This window comes from Silene latifolia, chromosome X (genome assembly GCF_048544455.1).
Source record: "Silene latifolia isolate original U9 population chromosome X, ASM4854445v1, whole genome shotgun sequence".
Taxonomy (NCBI): domain Eukaryota; kingdom Viridiplantae; phylum Streptophyta; class Magnoliopsida; order Caryophyllales; family Caryophyllaceae; genus Silene; species Silene latifolia.
Window position 1 is genome coordinate 331,016,444 of NC_133537.1, and position 22,032 is coordinate 331,038,475.

Consider the following 22,032-nt stretch of genomic DNA (forward strand, 5'->3'; position numbering starts at 1 on the left):
CCTCAGACAACTAAATCTAACTTCCTAACCCTTTACTTGTCCATTTACTCTATATATACATTTGTTTACGATTTCCGACTACTCTTAGGTTTGTATGTGCCTAAAAGTGGCCATCAGTATACATCAATTACGCATACATATCAATCAATCATATCTAAAGCATGGGAGTTTAAGGATCATGATGATTTACATACTTTGAGCAATAAAAACAACAAAGTCGGATTGAGGTTGGTAATAGATTTTGCATTGGAGCTGTCAGTTGTTGGTAGGGAATCGTCATTCATTGACCTTATGTACGCAAATCCTTTATACCGCAGAGAGAACAGAGCCGTTTGTTGATCCTAATCCTCCGTTTATCTATAGCCATACAAGAGAGTTGCTTCAATTGTCGTGTTGGAGCACTGAGCGACTCATGTTGCCTTAATTACATTTTAGCCCTCAAACTAGTTGCTGACATTTACTATCGAGTTCAAAGGTTTAGCTTCATATCTTTAAATTCACGCCCGTCATTTATCTGAATCTCAAACAACACCTCTGCACTTGATTCCCGAAAACAGGTTGCTCAAGTTCAGAGTTTTTGAACTCTAACCTTCCTCGATAAAGGGTTAGAAGGGTACTTTATTCATCACTTTCCAAATCAGGAGAGTCTATTACTATCCAGTATCCACAACAAGAAGCTCCTGCTATATACAAGTATATGTCAGTGTAAAGTTGCGATACCAGTACCGCATCACAAATACTTGTATAAAAGCTGTCTAACGTAACTACATAAGTGTACTGTAAAACGGGTTAATAGATCATAATTTCTTGGTAGTTATATCCGTTACATACAATATTTGTGCAAAACCGTCTTACAATAGACTAACTATCGTAACATTCAACATTTGCGAGCATTTGTGAGCACAAATATGCATAGCAGAGAACAATAACCAGGATTTACCAATGGCCAAGAGTAAAATAAATCGCTTTGATCTACAATTTTGTATCCTTTATTAATTTACAGTAAGTATTCAATCTCCAAATTACAGACAATTGCTATTTACAAATATCAACCAACATCAAAATTGTAAGAAATCAGAATTATCAAGCCACATTACACAGTATCCTCAGGAACCCACTTCCAAAAATGCCTTACAACCTTAACCGCCTCGGTAGCGACCCCTTGATCATCACATTCCACCCCATACTCCTCCCCTTCCTCGGTCGAAAACTCGCCCTCAGGCAACCCTTCTACAAAAGCATCCACATAATGCAACACATAACAAGCAGGCAAACCCGGGTACGATAACGAAACCCTCTCATCAACCTTCCTTTCATAAGAATCCATCACAATTTTCACACCATCATCAATCGCTAACCCTAATTCTTCCGTAATCGCCCGTTTAGCACCAGATTCGACATCCTCACCGGACTTCAATTTCTCCGATAACGGTCTACCCCTTTTCCTAATCGATCCATCGGATAATTCCTGATGTGATTCTATCAAAATCAAATTACTATCCCCAATTCTACGAACCCTAACGCAAACAACCTCGAGATTACGAATTGGGGGAATTGCGTCGATTAACGAGGTTTCGCCATCGGAAAGCTCAAGCCAAAGGTTATGAATGTTCTTAGTACCTGGTGAAATTCCCCAAGTTGAGAAAGAATCAGATGGTAATCTGGGTTTCAACCAATCGCATAGAGATTGAGGGGTTGGAAATGAATTAAAAATTAGGGTTTTTAGGGTTTTGCGACATTGTTGTGATAAAGCGGTGATGAGGTGGAGGAAATGATAGAGAAAGCGGTGGCAGAAGGCGGGGAGAAAGCGGTTTCAACAAATCCTTCGTTCATCTGTATCCGTACGAGAGAGTTGCCATGTAGTAGTGTTTGAGCATTCCGGGAATTAAATTCATGTGCCTCTTAAATGAATGAATTTCATCAAGCTAACCATTCAACAATTGAACCATAATGATACAGTATTGTTTACTCCATATTTATATTACATTAAAGAATATATGTAACCATGTAACATAGGGGATGCACTGCAGAGTGCAGTTTCCCCTACAAGCCCTGCTAGAATGACCCTTGCTCCACCGGAATCATGAAAACTCTTGTTACAAGGAAGTTTAGTTAAGGAGCCGAGGTGACGAGGGGAAAGAGTTGATTTCGTGGCTTGAATATGAACTTGCAATCAATGGTGGATCGAAGGACCTCGAATAATAAAGGGAATTCTTGCAATCCAAATAGCAAAATGGGAATGCATGATAAGAGGGAAGTTGCAATCCAAGCATAGCGATGATTGAATACGATTTGAAAGGTAGCAATGAAGGCAACCATCATTGTAAATATCGAAATGAAGAGCAATGTGAGACCTGCCATTAGTTTCTGGGGCAAAGACTGAAGGAATTTTTTTTCAGCATACCTCGATGTCAGGATCGATAGAAACATCAAAACGGAAGCAGTCGAGAAGATTAATGACAACGAGTCTGAGATTAAGAAAATCCGAAACAACACGCCTTGGTTTGCCGGACTCTTTAACGCAGCTCCAAATGCTACACCAACTATAAGAGTGGCGACAACGCTACAAGAACCTGCTGTTTTTCTCAGCCATTCTTCCCCTTCTTTTAGTAAGTCTTTATGCTGTTCTGTAAATACATCCTTAGCAGTCAACCCATCTTTATTTTTTGATTCCGCAAGTTGTGGTTGAACAATATCTTCAACAACCTGTTTCATCCAAATAACATAGGTAAAAATAGTGGATAATATAATGTTGGTCTATTAAGGTCATGTTATTATCAGCTTTAGGTGCGTCGTTAATAGGGCGACTGTAATACTGTGGCTGTTCTAGTTGAGTCTAGCTTGTAATATCAGACTTATGGAGTCGGGTTAGTTTTATATCATCAGCAGAGGAAACACCTTAAACCATAAAATTTCCCGCTGCATCTGCAACGCGGCACCAGAAACGCAATTGAGTCTATCAGAAGATGGTATAAGGGCAGCCAAATGAAGAATGTTAACACTCGTCTCCTCATCGACATAAGTAACCAGCAAATCCTTGATAGCACCTATCTCAAATATCAGCCTAAAGATAGATTCACGCCGGAATTGGACGGCAACATGAAATATGCTTCGGTTTTTGTCATCCAACTTCCAGATCAAATCAGGATACCGGCTGACGAGAGTGGTGACAAACTCAACATTACCCACTTCAACTGCTTTGAACAGTAATCGCCATGGATGTGTCATCAGCCTTGATTGGGATTCTTGGTCTTCCTTCAACACTATTTCCAACAGCGCTTTTACCACCTCTAGTTTCATCTCTAATTCCTTTTCTTCCTTGCCTGACAATACACGATCAAAATCATAAGCCTGAGAGTCAAACCCCGCTTCTCCGATATCTAATACTCCCTCCAACAGAAAACATTGACTTCTGGGAAATCGATAAAATTAGGGTGTGTTTGGATTGAGTGATTTGGAGGAAAAAGAAAGGGAGGTGAACTACGGATTTAAAATCTCTCATTTGGATAGCAAATGAGGGTGGAGGGAAATGGAGGAGGAGAGATTTGGAGGGATCCAATTTCCCTCTTCCAAGACTAATCAAAATCTCTCCATAATAGGCAATATTTGGAGTAAAATTGTATCCAAACACTCACACTTCATTCCCTCTCCCTTTCCCTTCTCTCCCTTTTCCTTCCCTCTCCCCTTCCTTTCCCTCCATTTTTGCTATCTAAACACACCCTTAGGCCTTGTTTGGATAGAAAAAAAGGAGGGAAAAGAAGGGGAGGGAGGAGGAGGGAAGAGAAAGGAAGGGAAGGGGAGGGGAGGGGAGGGAGAATGGAGGAGATGATTTTCCCTCCAAATCTTGCCAATGTTGGTGGGGAAATAATTTGCCTTGTAGAAGGGAAATGGAGGGATCCATTTTTCCTCCCCTCCAAATCCCTCTACCTTCATTTTGCTAACCAAACAATGGATTTCCCATCCTTCCAATTCCCTCCCCTTACTTTCCCTTCAAATCTCTCAATCCAAACACACCCTTAGAGTTTTAGATATTAGAGAAGCGGCTTATAATGACTATATGGACAATTGGAAATTATGAAATCATGTTTTCTTTATTATTCAAAGTTTAAAACACATTAATTAACAACTAACATTTTCTGAAGAATCTACTCCAAAGGCCTTGAGAATCGTCGCATTTCTGGGACTTTTTAGCTAGAACATGAAGAGGGGTCTCTTCTGTTTCATCATCACGAACGGTGGCCAGATTTGGATATCTTCTTATGATAACTAGTGCTATATCTGCATGTAGTACATGGCCGAGTCAAAATTTACAATTAAGATTGACAATAATATAATAAAGAAAATTTTACATATAATTGTACGTATATTCAGGGGTTTATCCGGCCAGTACATATCAAAGCTAGCAATTACCAACTCATCTACTACAGATGGTTAGCTTTCAAAAAAAAAAAAAAGCTAGCGGCTCCTACATTGCCTACATATGATTCTACAAAGAAAAAAAAAATCCAACATTAATGTTTGTTGTTCCAGCAAGTCTTGCTATAGACGGATATATCCATCTATAGCAAGAGACGGGTCAAATACCCTTAAAGTGGTGACATTTTTGGACCCCACCACGCAAGTTGTTGTTTGTCTTATGCGTAATGTGGTATGTTACTTGACCCGTCTTTAGTTATAGACGAATATTTGCCGTCTATAATGAAATTTTGTGTTGTTCTTTAGCTATCCCTTGACTTAGTCTACCATTGCAAGATGGAGTTCATTTTATGAGATGCAACTAATGCCGGAGATTAAGTTTCAAAGTTTATTACTTGCTTAAACTTTTAGCATTTTCCTTCTGGTTTCAGATCAAGGGCGGATTTAGCTATTGGCTATGTAGGTTGTAGCCTTGTAGGCTGTAGCCCTAGTAACATACAAATAATAGAAGTAGAATAAATTTTAGGGTGAATTTGATAAAAACACCTCTTTGTGTATTAAAATTTCAAAATTATACCCTTTTATGTTCTTTTTTCTTTTTTTACAAAATTACACCCATGAACTATCATTTTCTTAAAATTTGATACTCATGCTTACTCTCGCGGCAAAGAAAGAATTTCCTGGTGGAATAGTGTAAGATTCCTGTAAATTTTAACATAATTTTCCTGTTATACCCTTCATTTAAATCTCTAACCTATTCCCTATTATATATTCACTCATTTGTTTCTTTTTTCACACTTCTATCCTTCTCTCTCATTGTTCTTCACTAATTTGGAGACCAATAGTCCAATACCATTTAATTTTCAAACTATACGCATGAAAACCAGCAATTGAATTGGTAAAGTTACCATTCAAATTTTCAGAGGGAGATATGAAAGCATGATGCAATTAAGGAATAGAGAAAAATACCTCAATTTCATCCGTAAAAAGTAGAGATTGTGCATAATCGGAGCTCCTTGTTGATTTTGGTTGATTTAAGATGGAAGAGACTAAATTAATTTAGGGGAAAATTTAGGGATTTAACCTTGTTTTAGTTTGGGGACCGTGAGCAATGAAACTGTAAAATGAAAGGGGTAAATGATAAGGTGCTATAAGTCAGGGGTAAAACGGTCAGTTTATAATTTGTTTGTCCAGATAATTAAATGGGTATCAAATTTTAAGGAAATAGTAATTTATGGGTGTAGTTTTGTAAGAAAAACAGGTGTAATTTTGAAATTTTGGTATATAAAGGGTGTTTTTATCAATTCACCCTAAATTTTAATGTATTACATGTCAATCAAAAAGTTTCTTGTTTTCTTGGTCAATACTAACTTTTATAAGTAGATGAAATAAGAGTTTTATCATTCCCTAAACAATCAGATTTTTGTCCCATCCATTCGCTTAACCGTTTTAATTTGTTGTTCAAGATCAAACAAAAAATTGTGTGATTTTAAATGTTGATATAAAAAAGGAGGTAACGAGACTCCAATTTTTTTTCGAACTACTCTATACAATTTTGATACCTTTTAAGATTTAGCCTAAGTTATACTATCTCATTCCTTGTTCCACCCTGGGTGATATATGACTAAACGTCATATCTCCCCGTGACTTCTCCTAAATATATAGACAACGTCTTTTTCAGTTAAAATGTGATTAAAAGAGATTACCACAATCACGTCCTTTACTTCTCTAACACATGTGAGAAGTTTTCAATCATTTATACTCTCCTTTGATTGCTTTGAAATAATGTCTTAGTTGTTCTAAGCTACTTCTACCCTAGGTTGCACCAAAACGGACATGGATACGGAAACGACACGGACACGTGACACGGCATCCCATAAAATTTAGGACACGGGACATGTTATTTAAATTTAATAAAATATATATTTTATAATTATAAATGTTCGATTTTATTTTTATAAAAGTATTTGATATTAAATTTAAATAAGTGAAGGTAAAACTTGCCCTTGATTATAACTCATTTTCGTTTAACATCCAAACGCATCTTCTAATTAATCTCTTTCGACAGCTCATTTCTCGTTTAAAGAACATCATTCACCCAAAATGATGTCCAAATGTTATGGACACGAGTCGGACACGGCCCAAAGACCATGAACACGCGCCGGACACGTGCCCGAATAAATGTAGAAAGTTAGACACGGCTTTATAGGTGCCCGACACGTTTCGGCGTGTGTCCGAGGAGTGTCGGTGTCCGACACGGGACGGCTGATTAGGAGAAGTGTCCGTGCTACCTAGCTTCTACCACAATATAAAAGGTTTATTTAAAAGAATTTTTTTTGGCAAACTAAGGTTATTTGACAAATTAATTTGTTTTATGGGATTGGTTTCAAACTATTTAAAGCAAATGAGTCCGCATCATCATTTTTTTTATTTTTCATGTTTTTAGCTAAAGTTGCTAACTAAACTCACGACTTTACTTTATTTCTATAAATCCCTAAAGCTGCAACATTTATAATACTTAGGAGTACAAATTAGTCAGCCGCTTTAGTCTTTGGTAATTGCCTAATTGGGCAAAAATAGCTGGAATTATGGCAAAATATGTAACCCAGCAAAACTGACAAGGTTCCCAAACAGCTTCACTCTTTTAATGTGTACAAGTAGTTGCGGTAACTTTTGTTATTTTCCTTAACCCTTGAAATCGCTAATATAGACAGCGGCTTTAGCTAACAGGAAAATAAAATAAAATTGATAATGTTGACCCATTAATCTTAAGTACTTTGAAACAAACCCTATAAAGCCAATTAATTTGTCAAATAACCTTAGTTTTCCAAAAAAAAAATCTATTTAAAAGGCTCGTGTACTTTTGCTATTTGGGTAAGCAAGTGAGATATTTCATCTGGCCTTATTGGGTACACATTAAGACCAACGACGATATGTTAATCCTGAGGACGACCGTTAATTGAAGCATATTGTACAATGGCTAATTAGAAATATTGAGCTTAATGCCAATAAAGACATTAAAAGACTGCATTGAAGAGTTGAAATATATTAATTGAAGCAGATATTTTGTGAAATTTTTGTTGTTATTATTGTGATGAATTATCACTGCAAACTACACGAGTATATATGCATATACACAGCTACATGGACAATAACCATAAAATATGTATGTGCATTGATTAAGAAGGGACAAGTCCTAAGTGAGCAGTACTAGCATGTCCTCTGTCAACCACCATCTTTCTTTCTTCTTTTCTGGACAATTCCATGGACTCCTGGTCCATGGTGAGTACTATGTTGGCTTTCTTGACTACTTTACACTCCCCCACAAGATGTGAGTGGAGACTAGTTGACACTCCTATTTTGGACATAAGGTGGAGATGCTGAGCAATAGGACAAGACTTTGTGAGAATGTCTGCAACTTGTTCCTTAGTATTGACATATGAGGTAGTGAGCAAGCCTTGCTGAATTTTTTCTCTTATGAAATGACAATCTACCTCAATATGTTTGGTCCTTTCATGGTACACTGGATTAGCAGCAATAGTCAGGGCTGCTTGATTGTCACACTTCAGATGGGCAGGTCCAAGGGAAGTGAGACCCAAATCTCGCAGGAGATGAAATAACCAAGTAACCTCACAAGTTGTCATAGCCATGGCTCTATACTCTGCTTCTGCTGAAGATCTTGAGACAACAGATTGCTTCTTGGATTTCCAGGAAATAGGAGACTGACCAAGAAGAACACAATATCCAGTGGTGGACCTCCTTCTAAAGGCACATGAGGCCCAGTCAGAATCAGAGTAGGCTGTGAGTTCTGCTGTAGAGGAACTAGCAAAGATGATGCCTTGACCAGGAGCAGACTTCAGATACTTGAGAACTCTTCTAGCTGCTTGCATATGGTCAGAAGTTGGGCTTTGTAAGAACTGACTCAGCATTTGCACAGAAAAAGCAATATCAGGCCTGGAGATGGTGAGATATATCAGTTTACCCACCAATTTTTTGTAGATATGTGGTTGAGGTAAAGGGGTGTCTTTGTCAGGTTCCAGTTTGAGAACTGGATTCATTGGAAGTCTCAAGGTTTTGGATTTATGCATACCAAAGGTGGCTAATAAGTCCATGGTGTATTTCCTTTGTGAAATAAAAATACCAGCACTGCTTCGCTCAATCTCAAGCCCTAAAAAGTAACTTAGTTCCCCCAAGTCTTTCATAAGAAATGAGGCATTTAATTGAGCCTTTAACTCATCAATTTCATTTAAATCATCTCTAGTGCGACCATGTCATCCACATAGACCAGAACCACAGTTTTTTTTCCATGGTGTTGTTTGATAAAGAGAGAATAATGGTCAGCTTGTGACTGCCTGAAATTGCACTCCAACTGAACCCGAGATAACTTAGAGAACCATTGACTGGGGGCTTGCCTGAGTCCATCGAGAGACTTAAGGGGTTTACAGACTTTACCAGAGTACTTAGAAGCACACTCCCTCTGACCTGGTAAAGTGATCTGACCATTGCAGTAACCAGGAGGCAACTTCATGTAAACATCTTCCTCCAGATCCCCATGTAGAAAAGCATTAGAGACATCCATCTGGCAAGTAGCCCAATTCTTGATGGAGATCACAGCAAAAAGTGCCCTGACAGTGGGCATCTTTGCAACAGGAGCAAATGTTTCATCATAGTCAAGTCCATACCTTTATCTGAAACCATGTATAACTAGACGAGCTTTGTGTTTGTCAAGGGAACCATCAGGATTGTATTTAGTTTTATAAATCCATTTGCATCCTATGGCTTGTCTGCCCTTAGGGAGATCTGTGAGCACCCAAGTACAATTGTTATGCAGAGCCTGAATCTCCAGATTTATGGCATGAACCCACTTCTCATCCTGAATTGCCTCATTGAAATGGATAGGGTCAGTTGAGAGCACAGTAGCATGACCAGCAAAGATTTTTGCAGACGCCAAGGGTAAATGGAGTTGTGCCACATTTGCAATGTCGATAGGTGCCATAATAGAGTTATCCACAACAAAGTCATTGACCCATGCAGGAGCTCTTCTGTCTCTATGGGGCCTGATAACAGGTTCCTCAGTCTTTGTAGAAGGAGATGAGTGTAAATCAGTTCTGTGTTCAATAGGTGCATGAGAGGGCACTGGGTGGCCTATGTGCACCTTCATCCATAAAGACTTCACTGCTGTCAAAGTGAGGCAACTCTGGTTGCAATGAATGTAAGTACTTGGCAAAGTTCTTGACTTTACAAGGAAACACTTTTTCATAGAACTTGACATCTCTGGAGACAAAGACATGTTTCTTGACTATGTCATATACCCTATAGCCCTTATGTGACAGAGAGTAGCCCAGGAAAATGCAGGGGATACCCCTTGGTTGAAACTTGTCTTTGTCCCTGCTTGGATTGTAGACTATAGCTAGGCATCCAAAGACTTTGAGCATTTGATAATCAGGATTTTTCTGAAATAACACTTCATAGGGAGTCTTGTTTTGAATGACTTCAGTAGGCAGCCTGTTGATTATGAAAGGTGTTGTTAGCACACAATCTCCCCAAAAACAAAGAGGTAACCCTGCACTAAACCTTAGTGCCCTGCTTATTTCTAACAAATATCTGTGTTTCCTTTTAACTACCCCATTTTGTTGAGGCCGATCCACACAACTTGTTTGCTGCCATATGCCTTTAGCGATCAAGAACCTTTGAATGTCTTCCTCAGTAATTTCAAGAGCATTGTCAGACCTCAAAACCTTGATAGTAGTTCCAAATTGATTATGAATAAAGTGATAAAATTGCACCAGTAATGGAGGTACTTCAGATTTGTGTTTCATTACATAAACCCAAGTGGCTCTAGAGTGATCATTAACCAAGGTTAAGAAGTATCTATACTTTTGTCTTGTTTCTTTTCTGTAAGGTCCCCAGACATCAACATGGACTAAATCAAAAATATGTGGGGATTTAGTCATTCTGATAGGAAATGGGAGTTTGGTTTGCTTGGCCATGGAACAAGTGATGCAGACCCTGTCATGATTTATGTTAAGAGAGGGAGAAACACATGGTATATGTTTCAGTTTCTGGTTACTAGCATGTCCTAACCTTAGGGGCCAAATATTATCATCTTTTTCATTAATAATTGGCAAATCCATACATAATTCCTCAGAAGCATCACAAGAGTTGAAAACAATGCCTTCTGTATCATTCATGCCACTACCAGAAGCAAAATAAGACTTAATATTACATAATTTAGGGGCAGATTTCCCCATAGAAGCATTTCCTAGACTAGATGGAACAGACCTAGTTGTATGAACTAGATAGTAGATTCCCTTGTCTTCTTTCCCAAAAGCTCTAATCTTCTTGGTATGAGAGTCCTGTAAGGCGCACACATGCTCATAAAACATCACAACATATTGCTCATCTTGGATTAGCTTTTGCACAAATAAGAGATTATGCTTAAATGAGGAAATACAAAGGACTCTATTTAATTTCAGTCCATTATTCAGCTGGAAGGTCCCAATGTGAGTGACATGAGAAGAGAGGCCATTAGGTAGGTTAATTTTAGGTTTTATTTTTAATTCTTTGCAATTTTCTTAGAGACTTCGATCAGAGATCATATGATCAGAAGCTCCTGAGTTAATGATCCACTTATGGGATCTGTTGTTGACCTGACTGCAAGAGAAAAGAGCCATACCTGCAAAGTTGGCTTCCATTTCATCCTCAGTTTCAGGATAAGGGCTCATGCCTTTTCCTTTTTGTTTGCTCATCAGCTGCTCAAATTGCTCAGTAGTTATGGTGATGACTCCAGACATCTCAGCACCCCTTCATTAGTCATAGCAGTAGCTGCCATTTTTCCTTTGTGGGGGTATTTCTGAAACTTTCCTTTGCCTTCTCCAGCTCTGTATCCCTTGGATACAGTTCCTGCTTGATCAGAAGCACTTCTGAAAGTAGAAGCAGCAGCTTCATTCTTTGCTGGAAAATATTTGGCCATGGGATGACCAGTGGGTAACCTACAACTTTCCAGCACTTGTCTTTGACATGCCCTTTCTTCCTGCAAGCAGTGCACAGAGATCTGGTGTCATGAGGAGTCTTGACAGCATACAAAGTAGAGTTCCCAGCTTCAACTTTCACACTGATCTTGCAATTTCTCCTTTGTGTTTCTTCTTGTTGAAAGATAGCAGCTGTCTCCTCAGCAGTTGGGAGAGGAGTCATCATGAGAACATTGCTCCTCATGGTAGCATAAAAGGAATTTAGGCTATTGAGAAACTGAAAAGTTTTCTTTCTTCCTGTTTTTTGTGTTGAGCATCCAGGAAAGACCCTATCTCAGGAGTCATTTCACTCAGGGGAGTCCAATCATTCATCAGCTCAATGTTCTGCCAAAGAATTAGGAGTTCTGTGAAATACTCACAGACAGTCTTGTCTCCTTGCTCCAGATCATCAAGCTCCTTGTTCAATCTGAATTTTCTGGCTTCATTGCTCACAGAGAACTGCCTTTGAAGATAATCCCACATGTCTTTTGCAGTTTTAGCATACATCACAGATCTCTTGATCTGTGGTTCTACATTGTGCAGGATCCAGGATATCAGAAGGCTATTGCAGGTTTCCCAAACTGCTTCTCTCAAGAGATTGTTGGTGGGTTTCTTCACTAAACCAGTCAGCAGACAAAGTTTTCTCTTGGTGCAAATGTTAATTTTCATTTGCCTTTTCCACTCATGATAATTTTCAATTCCAGACAGTTTAGTATCCACCACTATGGGGTGTGTACTTTCAGCTGGATGAAGATAAAGAGGATCAGAAGTTTCTATGATTGCATTTGTGGAAGGAATGAGAGATTCATAAAAACTCATTTTTGTTAATGAGACAAAATGAATCAGAAGAAGGAAGAAGAGAGAAATGAAGGTAAGCTTGAGAATGAATGAAGTTCACCAAGCGAATGACCAGTTTAAATAGCCTAGATTTGTACTTCAACCATTAATGCCCAACTACAATTGGTTATCAGTCTCCTCATCCTTTGAGACTCTGATACCATATTGAGTTTAATGCCAATAAAGACATTAGAAGACTGCATTGAAGAGTTGAAACAAAGAGATTGAAACAGATATTTTGTGAAGATTTTGATGTTACTATTGTGATGAATTATCACTACAAACTACACGAGTATATATGCATACACACAGCTACATGAACAATAATCATAAAATATTTATGTGCATTGATTAAGAAGGGACAAGTCCTAAGTGTTAGCAGTACTAGCATGTCCTTTGTCAACCATCATCTCTCTTTCTTCTTTTCTGGACAATCCCATGGACTGCTAGTCCATGGTGAGTACTATGTTGACTTTCTTGACTACTTTCTTTACAAGAATGCAGATGTTGGGAGAGGCTTACCATAGAGATCAGTATTGATAGTGCTAATGAAAAGAGAGCTCTGATCCTTCAACGAGAGTTCGTCAGGAAGAGTATTGGATAAGAGGTAATTCACCATGTCTCGGTGACCGAACATGGCAGCCATTAGGAGAGGAGTCAGATCGTAGTTATTTCGAATCAGTATCAAATCACGACGAGCTTCCACCATGGTTTTAGCAATTGCAACCACACCCGACACTGCAGCAAAGCAAAGTGCTGTATTTCCGGTGTGATTTGTCATACGTAAAACATATCTTGACCTTGAGGTCACCATCAAGGTTACTAGCTGCGAGACAAATTCAGCGTGCCCTGCCACAGCCGCAATATGCAGCGCTGTGTCGCCTTTTTTTGTGATTTTTTCGGTGAAACAGGTTCGGTTATCTCGATGAATCTTTGCCGCAGCTCCCCAATTCCCGCTCAGAGCTGCTTTGTACAACCCTATGCCGTATTTAAAGTAGTCGTCCTTTCTTGAGTCTACCATATATCATCGTTATTATTAGAATGATTAGCTTCATGTTCTATCACCAAGGTAACAAAAGTAGTGCGATATTAAAAATCTTATGGATTTCAACGATATATTTGTGAAGCTAAGGTAAGAAAACCTAGAATTTTTCATAACCAACATACTGACCGTGTACTACATACTAAAGCAGGGCAAATTGTTAATTAAAATAGGTATTAATTAATCGAGTAAAGCATTTTTGCTCATAACAAAATGTTGAATGCATTCTTTTGTACATCATACTAATATACGCAGTGGCGAATCTAAGATTTATGGAATGAGAGTGTTTAATATAATTTTACTCAAATTAAGGTCGTTTCTAAAATTTCTATTACGCTTCTTAAAAGCATCACTAGGTGACTATTTCTACCACTAAACCACTAAAGTTAATTGAAATATAAGCACACAATTATACATATATCTTTTGTTTTTCAAGATTAATAGGGGTGAGGGTTCACCCCCATCACCCCTATAAATCCGCCCCTAAATATACGGAGTACAATAAGATGAAATTCAAAATGCAGGTGCAGCATTACAAATAAAGGGAAAAAAAAGAAAAAGACAGACGGAGATGAAACTCACCAGCCAATAGATCACTGTTTGCCGCCATAGTTATATGCTAATTAGGATAGTATATATTCTTGGGCTAACTTAATAGGATTTAAAAACAACAATGTGCTCTTATATATATATATATATATATATATATATATATATATATATATATGGAGTCGACTGAGGTTGTTCCAATACATTATACGGAAATGAATCATCTTCATTTTTTTTCTCTCCATTTTCTCTCACAATTTCCTTAAATAATAATTTCCTCTTTCACCCTCATTTTCCTTTATTTTTATGCGTAAATTTAGAACCGTTAGATATTGTCAGTATACGATCCGAGCCATTAATAGATACTTGCCTTTACATTTCTTTTGAGAAAATGGAGAGAAAATGGGCTCACATCATACCATGCATGCATATTGTTATCTCTTGTAAGTTACATACCGGCCACATATGAAAATCACTAATAATTTTCACAAATTTGAGTATGTACCGAAAATAGTGGACTTAAGTTTCTTACAAGCTGTACCGAAGATGATAGGTTAACATGTGATTGATTTCTAAGTCACATATATATATATATTTGATAAATAAAGGAATAAAACAATATACTCGTCCATATAAGCAAGCATTTTGGAACCTCGCTTTGCAAAATTTAATTGTCTTTTATACGTGATCGAAAGCTCTCCATACATTTCATGCTCCTTATCTATAACTGGCCCCAAGACTGAGTTTTGACCCGGTGACACGGCCTGCAGGGCCGGCCTTATAGGGTGTTTGGTTTGACAAATGACAAGGCCAAAGTCTAGAAGAGATCCATTAGAGTTAAATAAAATTTAATACTTGTAAAAATTAGAATAAGGTAAGTAGTTTAGTGGTTTTGCATCTTACCAGATGATAAGAGGTCTTGTGTTCTATAATTTTTTTTTTGCATCCTTTCTATATATTTTTTTGGGTTATTCTATATGGTGACCCTGAACTTTTTCAGATTCCACATGGTAACCCTGCAAATTAGAAAAGAAAAATGGTAACCCTGAACTCTGTTTTTTGCAATTAACGTGACCCTTAACTATAATTTTGTCAAATTGAGACGTTAAGTATCCTATGTGGCATATGAGATGGCTTATGGGCTATGACTTGGCTCTTATGTATCTTCCCTCTTTCCTCTCTTTCCCATTACCACTGTCATCCAACCCCACCACTGCCACCACCACTCTATCTTACTGTTGCTCGCCACCGCCGACCCGCTAAGACGACACCTTTTCGCCGGCGTTCCAACCCCGCACGGTATCTGATGATACCCATATTCACTTCCTCGATTTACCCCTTTTACTACTCTTAAACCCCATTTCTTACCTTCAATGTCTCTCCCTTTCAACATTCACAGACTTGCACTTTCCAAATCCACTTCTAATTCCGTGTTTTTGCGCCACCCTTTGATATTTTCTAATCAATTCAATCATGGAAACTCATCTTCGCTGCAAATTTATTAGAGTTTATGGTAATTTTCATCTTTTTTTCTCACCTTTAGTAGTTTTGGGTGTTTTTTTGGGTTGCAATGGGGTTGTATTTCATAAAGTTTTGATTTTTATTGAGTTTGTAATATGGGTGTGTGTGGACTTTTGTTGATTTGCTTTATACTGTGCTCGTACTTTGAATTTATAGTGCAATTTATTCAAACACTTGCCCGCAAAGTTATAGTGCAATTTATCGAAACTAAAATTCCTGCATAGGAGTTAGGTCTTCTATTTAGATCTGATCATACCGTGTGGGGTTGGAACGCCGGCGACATACCATCGTCTTGGCGGGTCGGCGGTGGCGAGTAGAAGTAACATGGGTGGGTGGTGGCAGTGATGGGTTTGGATGACAGTGTTAATGGGAAAGAGAGGAAAGAGGGAAGACACATAAAGAGCCAAGTCATAGCCCACATAAGTCATTTATGCCACATAGGATACTTAACGTCCCAATTTGACGGAATTATATTTAAGGGTCACGTTAATTGTAATTAATAGAGTTCAGGGTTACCATTTTTCTTTTCTGATTTGCTTGGTTACTGTTTGGGCTAAAAATAGCACAATGAAGAAGACCCACTTAATAAAGTAAAGGCTATGGAAGAAGTGATAAGGAGGAAGGAGGCCCGCAGTTGGAGAAAGGAGAGACGGGCTCAAGGAAGATTATGAGCCCATCATGGAAGGTGTCCGGATTAAGGAAAGAAGTGTCAGGGAGAAGTTAGGGAGATCAGGGAGAATTGGCAAGGGAGTCCGGATTTGGAAAGAGTCCTTATGGAAATTGTATTCCCTTTCCATATTCGAGGTAGGACATATCTAGGGTTCTTACCCTATAAATAGCCAAAGGAGCATATCAAGAAGGGATTCAACACACTATATTCAAGACATCCGCACTTACACATTCACATCAAATTCCACGGCATATTATCCTCAAATATACGCTCACCTGAGATCTTGCAGGTCTGATACCTAGCGCCAGCAAGATTAGCATAACGTTACTATTGTAATCATCCTCCTATTCATATAGTGCAATACTTGGCAGGGTACCGTCCCTCCCGCGGTTGTTTCCCACATTGGGTTTTCCGCGTCACCAAAACTCACGTGTCAATTTACTTTACGCACTTTATTTACCTGTTAACATACGAACAATCATACAATCAACCAACGAGTAAGACTACATTGACCCTAATTAATCGACTTGGGTAAAAATACCTAAACAGTTTGGCGCCCACCGTGGGGCATTGTGGTCGTCAATCGTTGATATTCTAGATATACAATGGAAAAGCAAGCATCTGAAGCCGTGTCAGGGAGCAGGCATCCGTCGCCACCACCACCGTCTACCCAAAATCCGACATCAACAGTGGATGGCCACGCAGGCTCCCGGACACACCTCAAGAATCACACCGACAACAAAAACCTCGTTACCTCCTAAGACTCATGCTGTCGCAGCTCAGGCCAGATCAGACAAGGGAGCAGCAAGTTCAGGCCTCACCCCGCCACCTAGTCCCACACAAATCTTAGTCACTGGCGTAGAGAATCTTCAAAAAGCTATGGAAAACATGAGAGAAGATCAAAGGAGAGCAGATACTGAAGCAAGAAGGAGGGACAGAGAGCTTTGGGCACAGATTGATATCCTAAAGCAGCAGTCTGTCACCCCAGTAAGCAGAACAGGTGAAGGAAGATCTCCATTGGTAGATCTGACACATGGAGCATCAAAGCGTGCAGATACCAAATTGAACGATAACAAGATTAGATTTGGCTACAGTATCGTCAGATGGAAGAATAACCCCACGAGGGTTAGGATACCTCACACCAGATAGCTGGCAGCCAGCTAACTGCATAGGGACATAAACAGGTGGCCTTCTCGTCAGCAGTCCCGCAACAATCGATCAGACACCTGTAGTAGGATCCGAGTCAAACCAGCAAGTGAACTGGCAGCAGGGGACAGTCGTTACTACAAACCCCCTGGCTGCCGGAACCTATCAGAACCTTCAACAGCTCGAATCAGGAGGAAATATGCAGACAGCTGACAGGCGGACCCTAGATTCAGCTAGTATAACCAATCAGCAGTACTTGGAGCTAAAGGAGATGCTGAGCAGGGTCCCAGGGCTACCACCCCCACTCGAGAAGGCAGCTCTAGACAGTTACGCCGACTCACCATTCGTGGACGCCATATCTATCACGGCCATGCCAAAGGGATTCACAAATCCAAATATGCCTCTCTTCGACGGCACATCAGATCCCTTTGATCATATCAGCCAGTACAAACAGAAAATGATGACGGTAACAGCTATAGGGCAAGTCAAGGAGGCTTGCATGTGCAAAGGGTTCGGGTCCACCCTAACAGACCAAGACTTCGATGGTTTGTGAGCACGCCCAATGTGTCGATATCTACATTTTTCCGAATTGGTGAACGCATTTGCTCGGCATTCGCAAGCAAAGCAGAAAGCCACAGAAGCACGCAGGAGACCTGTACAGAATCGTCCAGGGGGCAGGAGAGAGCATTGGGGAATACAATACTAGATTCAACAATGAGAAGGTGGCAGTACGAGAATGTGATGTCTCAACAGCAGTAGAAGCCTTCAGAAGAGGCCTCCACCACGACTCCGACCTATACAAGCAGTTAACCATGCATCCATGCCATAGCTTCAAGCAAGACAGAGAAGGCAAATTTGCCGCAATCGGGTTGGAGGAAGATATCCTAGCCAGAGCCAGCTTACAGAGCACACCAAGTATTTCTAGCACCTCAGCCGTGGAGAAATCAGTAAGAAAGCAAACCACCAGCAAGAAGGACGAGAGATACAAGCCATATGAGAGGGGAGTTAACAGAATCGAAGAAAATCAGCTACTCCCCACTATGGCGGAATACGGATTCACCACAGGAATCGGAGGAATCTTGAAGGCACTCAGGGAGATGGGAGATGGAGTCAGGTGGCCCAATCCACCAGTAGGAGAGCAAGCCTGGAGGAAGGACAGCAAGAAAAAGTGTGAGTTCCATCGTGATATTGGATACAACACTGAGGATTGCTATACATTACGAAGAGAGATCAAGCGCCTGTACGAACAAGGAAAGCTGAGCCACTTATTACCACGTAGGGGCAAGCAGCAAGATAAGGTAGGCTCCGCCAAACCGACAGACCCACCCACATGCACCAAAGTCATAAACGTGATAATAGGCGGCTCGGACTTAAGCGGACTGACATATTCAGCAGCCAAGAGACGTGCTACAGAGACCAAAGGAGATAGACCAGCCAATTCATGCAGAATTTCTCACAGTGATCTGCCAGCGGTCAGCTTCAATGAAGGAGATACATACGATGAGCGAGAACATCATGATGCACTTATTATCACCTTATCAGTGGCCAATTGCACGGTTAGAAAGGTCCGGTGGATACAGGAAGCTCGGTCAACTTAATCATCCTGAAAACTATAGAAAACATGGGATTCAACGAGAAAGATTTACAGAAGAAGACTATTCCGCTAGTAGGCTTCAGTGGAGAAACAGCTAGCTCGCTAGGTGAGATAGTCATCCCAACCTATGTGGGAGGAGTTAACAAGCAAGTCAGATACCTGGTTATAGATGGCCCCTCTACTTACAACGTCATCTTGGGAAGACCATGGTTACACCAGATGAAAGCAGTCCCCTCAACATACCACCAGTGCATAAAATTCCCCACAACATGGGGAGTAGAAACAATAAGAGGAGATCAGGAGGAAGCTAGAGGCTGCTATAAGAAGGCACTCAAGTGCACTGCCACCCCCCGCATAGCAATTATAGGAGCAGCCTATCCAGGACGAATACATCGAACCTCTAGCAGAAGAGCTGGATCAAATCAACCTGGACAAGCTGTACCCAGAACGAACCGTGCTCATTGGAGCAGGATGCACATGAAGCTTAAGACAGCAACTAGTCAAGTTCCTACAGGATAACATGGATTGTTTCGCATGGTCACACGATAACATGACAGGAATAGATCCGTCCATCATAACACATAAGCTTAGTGTGGACCCAAAGTTTAAGCCCGTCCAGCAGAAAAGAAGAAAGTTTGCAGCGGAGAGAAATAAGGTGATCAACCAGGAAGTAGATAGCCTGCTGGCAGCAAAGAAAATAAGAGAAGTGAAATATCCAGAATGGCTGTCTAACGTAGTGGTGGTACCTAAGAAGAATGGGAAGTGGAGAGTATGCGTGGACTTCACCGATCTCAATAAAGCATGCCCTAAAAATCCATTCCCGCTGCCTCATATAGATTCAATGGTGGACGCAACAGCTGGACACGAGATGTTAACATTCCTGGACGCATGGAGTGGGTACAATCAGATCAAGATGGATCCTGCAGATCAAGAGAAGACGACATTTATGTCTGAAAGAGGAATATATTGCTACAACGTCATGCCATTCGGCTTAAAGAACGCAGGCTCCACATATCAAAGGCTGGTTAACCGAATGTTCAAAGAGCAGATAGGAAGAACAATGGAGGTGTACATTGATGACATGGTAGTGAAATCAGAAAAGGCCAAAGATCATATGCGACATCTGGCAGAAACATTCAACACCCTCAGAGATTACAAAATGAAGCTAAATCCATCCAAGTGCACCTTCGGAGTATCTTCTGGCAAATTCTTAGGCTATATAGTAACCCAAAGAGGAATAGAGGCCAGCATCGAGCAAATCAAAGCCATCTTGCAGCTGGAGTCACCTGAGAAGTCTAAGGATGTTCAAAGACTAGCTGGAAAGGTAGCAGCCCTGAACAGGTTCATTTCAAGATCTTCAGATAAATGCAGGCTGTTTTACGACATACTAAGGAAAAGCCAGAAGTTTGACTGGACCTCTGAGCACGAGCAAGGCTTCAGAGAGCTGAAGCACTACCTCAGCAACCCACCGCTGCTGTCAAAGACGGAGCCAGGAGAACCACTATTCCTATACCTATCCGTCACAGAAGTGGCAGTGAGTGCTGTCCTGGTCAGAGAGCAACAAAAGGAGCAGAAGCCAGTATACTACGTGAGCAAGTCTCTGCTGCCGGCAGAGACCAGGTATACATCTCTTGAAAAGTTAGTACTAGCATTAGTAGTAGCATCTTGTAAACTGCGCCCCTATTTTGATTTCCACATCATACATGTCGTGACCAACTATCCGCTGAAAGCTATCATGAGGAAGCCTGAACTGTCAGGTAGAATGTCAAAATGGTCTGTACACCTCAGTGGGTACGACATCCAATACGACCCCAGAACTGCAATCAAATCACAAGCACTGGCCGACTTCGTATCAGACTTCAGTCCTGCCATCCAGAATCTGGCAGATACAGAGATCCTCACCTTAGAAGGAAGCAAGGAGGCAGAAGTCTAGCAGATGCATATTGACGAAGCCTCCAACCAAAGGGGGGAAGGCGTAGGACTAATCCTGCGGTCACCACAGGGAGATATGATAGCGCAAGCAGTAAGATGTGAATTCAAGGCAACCAACAATGAAACAGAGTATGAGGCTTTGATATTGGGAATGAAGCTAACTTTGGAGTTAGGGGTCAGGCACCTGCTCATATCCAGTGACTCTCTATTAATAGTCAACCACATAAATGATGATTTTATAGCCAGAGATTCGAAGATGATTGCATACCTAAAAGTAGCAAAGGAGTTAAAACAGAAATTCGAAACTTGTAAGCTTAAATAGATCCCTAGAGATCAGAACGTGGAAGCAGACGCCCTAGCAACCTTGGGGGCAACATTTAAACCAACGGAGCTATCCAGCATTCCAATAGCACACATGTTAGAGCCTTCCATCCAGAAGGCAGACGAAATAGACAGAGGTGAACTGGAGGATCCACAGAGCGAGAAAGAAATCCAAGCAGTTACAGAGGAAGGTGAGAACTCCCAGCCAAATGGGCAGACGCCTGGCCAAATAGCCGATCCAGCAGACGACTGGCGCACACCTTACATAGACTGGCTGCGCCATAACAAACTACCGGATGACAAGAAAGAAGTGAGAGCTTTCAGAGTAAAGGCCTCCAGATTCATTCTTATTGATAACGTATTGTTCAGACAGTCACTGGCAGGCCCCTACCTATGGTGCCTGGATAGGGAAGAAGCACATACTGTGTTGCACGCTCTCCACAGTGGCGAATGCGGAAACCATGCAGGGGACAGGGGTCTGACAAATAAAGCCCTCAGACAGGGATACTATTGGCCTACAATAAAGGCAGATGCAGCAGAGTACGCACGCAAATGTGACGCCTGCCAGCGTTCAGCACCAATGATTCACCAGCCAGCAGAGCCCCTGCACCCTATCATCTCTCCCTGGCCATTCATGGCTTGGGGCATGGATATAGTAGGCCCTCTACCACGGGCCACAGGAAATAGAACCTGGATGCTAGCAATGACAGATTACTTCTCCAAGTGGATAGAGGCAGAAGCATTCACGGAGGTAAAGGACAAACAGGTCATTTCATTCATAAAACGAAACATCATTTGCAGATTTGGTATCCCATCAGAAATCATATGTGACAATGGCTCACAATTCATCTCCAACGATACCGAGGGATACTGTGCCAGGTGGAACATCACCTTAAAAAAGTCAGCACCTAGGACTCCAAAGTCCAACGGACAAGCTGAGTCCAGCAACAAAATCATCATAGACAATCTGAGAAGGAGGTTACAAGAGTTAGGA

At 40.6% G+C, this 22,032-nt stretch overlaps 3 protein-coding genes across 4 annotated transcripts in view; all 3 read right to left on the reverse strand.

Moving 5' to 3' along the window:
• Nucleotides 1-587: 587 nt before the first annotated feature.
• Nucleotides 588-22,032, reverse strand: part of LOC141618645 (uncharacterized) — a 253,286-nt gene continuing 231,841 nt past the window's right edge. The window contains exon 2 of the mRNA XM_074435737.1: nt 588-680. The gene's annotated coding sequence lies outside the window, so the exon portion shown is untranslated. The remainder of the gene's footprint in view (nt 681-22,032) is intronic.
• LOC141620862 (uncharacterized) lies at nt 939-1,807 on the reverse strand (the record flags this gene model as incomplete). The annotated part of the gene is made up of 1 exon (XM_074437621.1): nt 939-1,807. A coding segment is annotated over one exon (714 nt), but the record flags the coding sequence as incomplete, so codon positions are not given.
• Nucleotides 1,866-13,994, reverse strand: LOC141618630 (uncharacterized). Of its 2 annotated transcripts, none has more exons than XM_074435723.1 (5): nt 13,888-13,994; nt 12,786-13,277; nt 4,132-4,278; nt 2,899-3,323; nt 1,866-2,706 (listed from the first exon to the last, which is right to left on the reverse strand). In XM_074435723.1, the coding sequence occupies exons 1-5, from the start codon at nt 13,913-13,915 to the stop codon at nt 2,113-2,115; spliced, it is 1,686 nt and encodes a 561-aa protein (XP_074291824.1). In that variant the 5' UTR covers nt 13,916-13,994; the 3' UTR covers nt 1,866-2,112. The 2 variants fall into 2 exon arrangements, with proteins under 2 accessions (XP_074291824.1, XP_074291825.1); XM_074435724.1 differs by having other exon boundaries at nt 12,786-13,321; nt 13,888-13,986.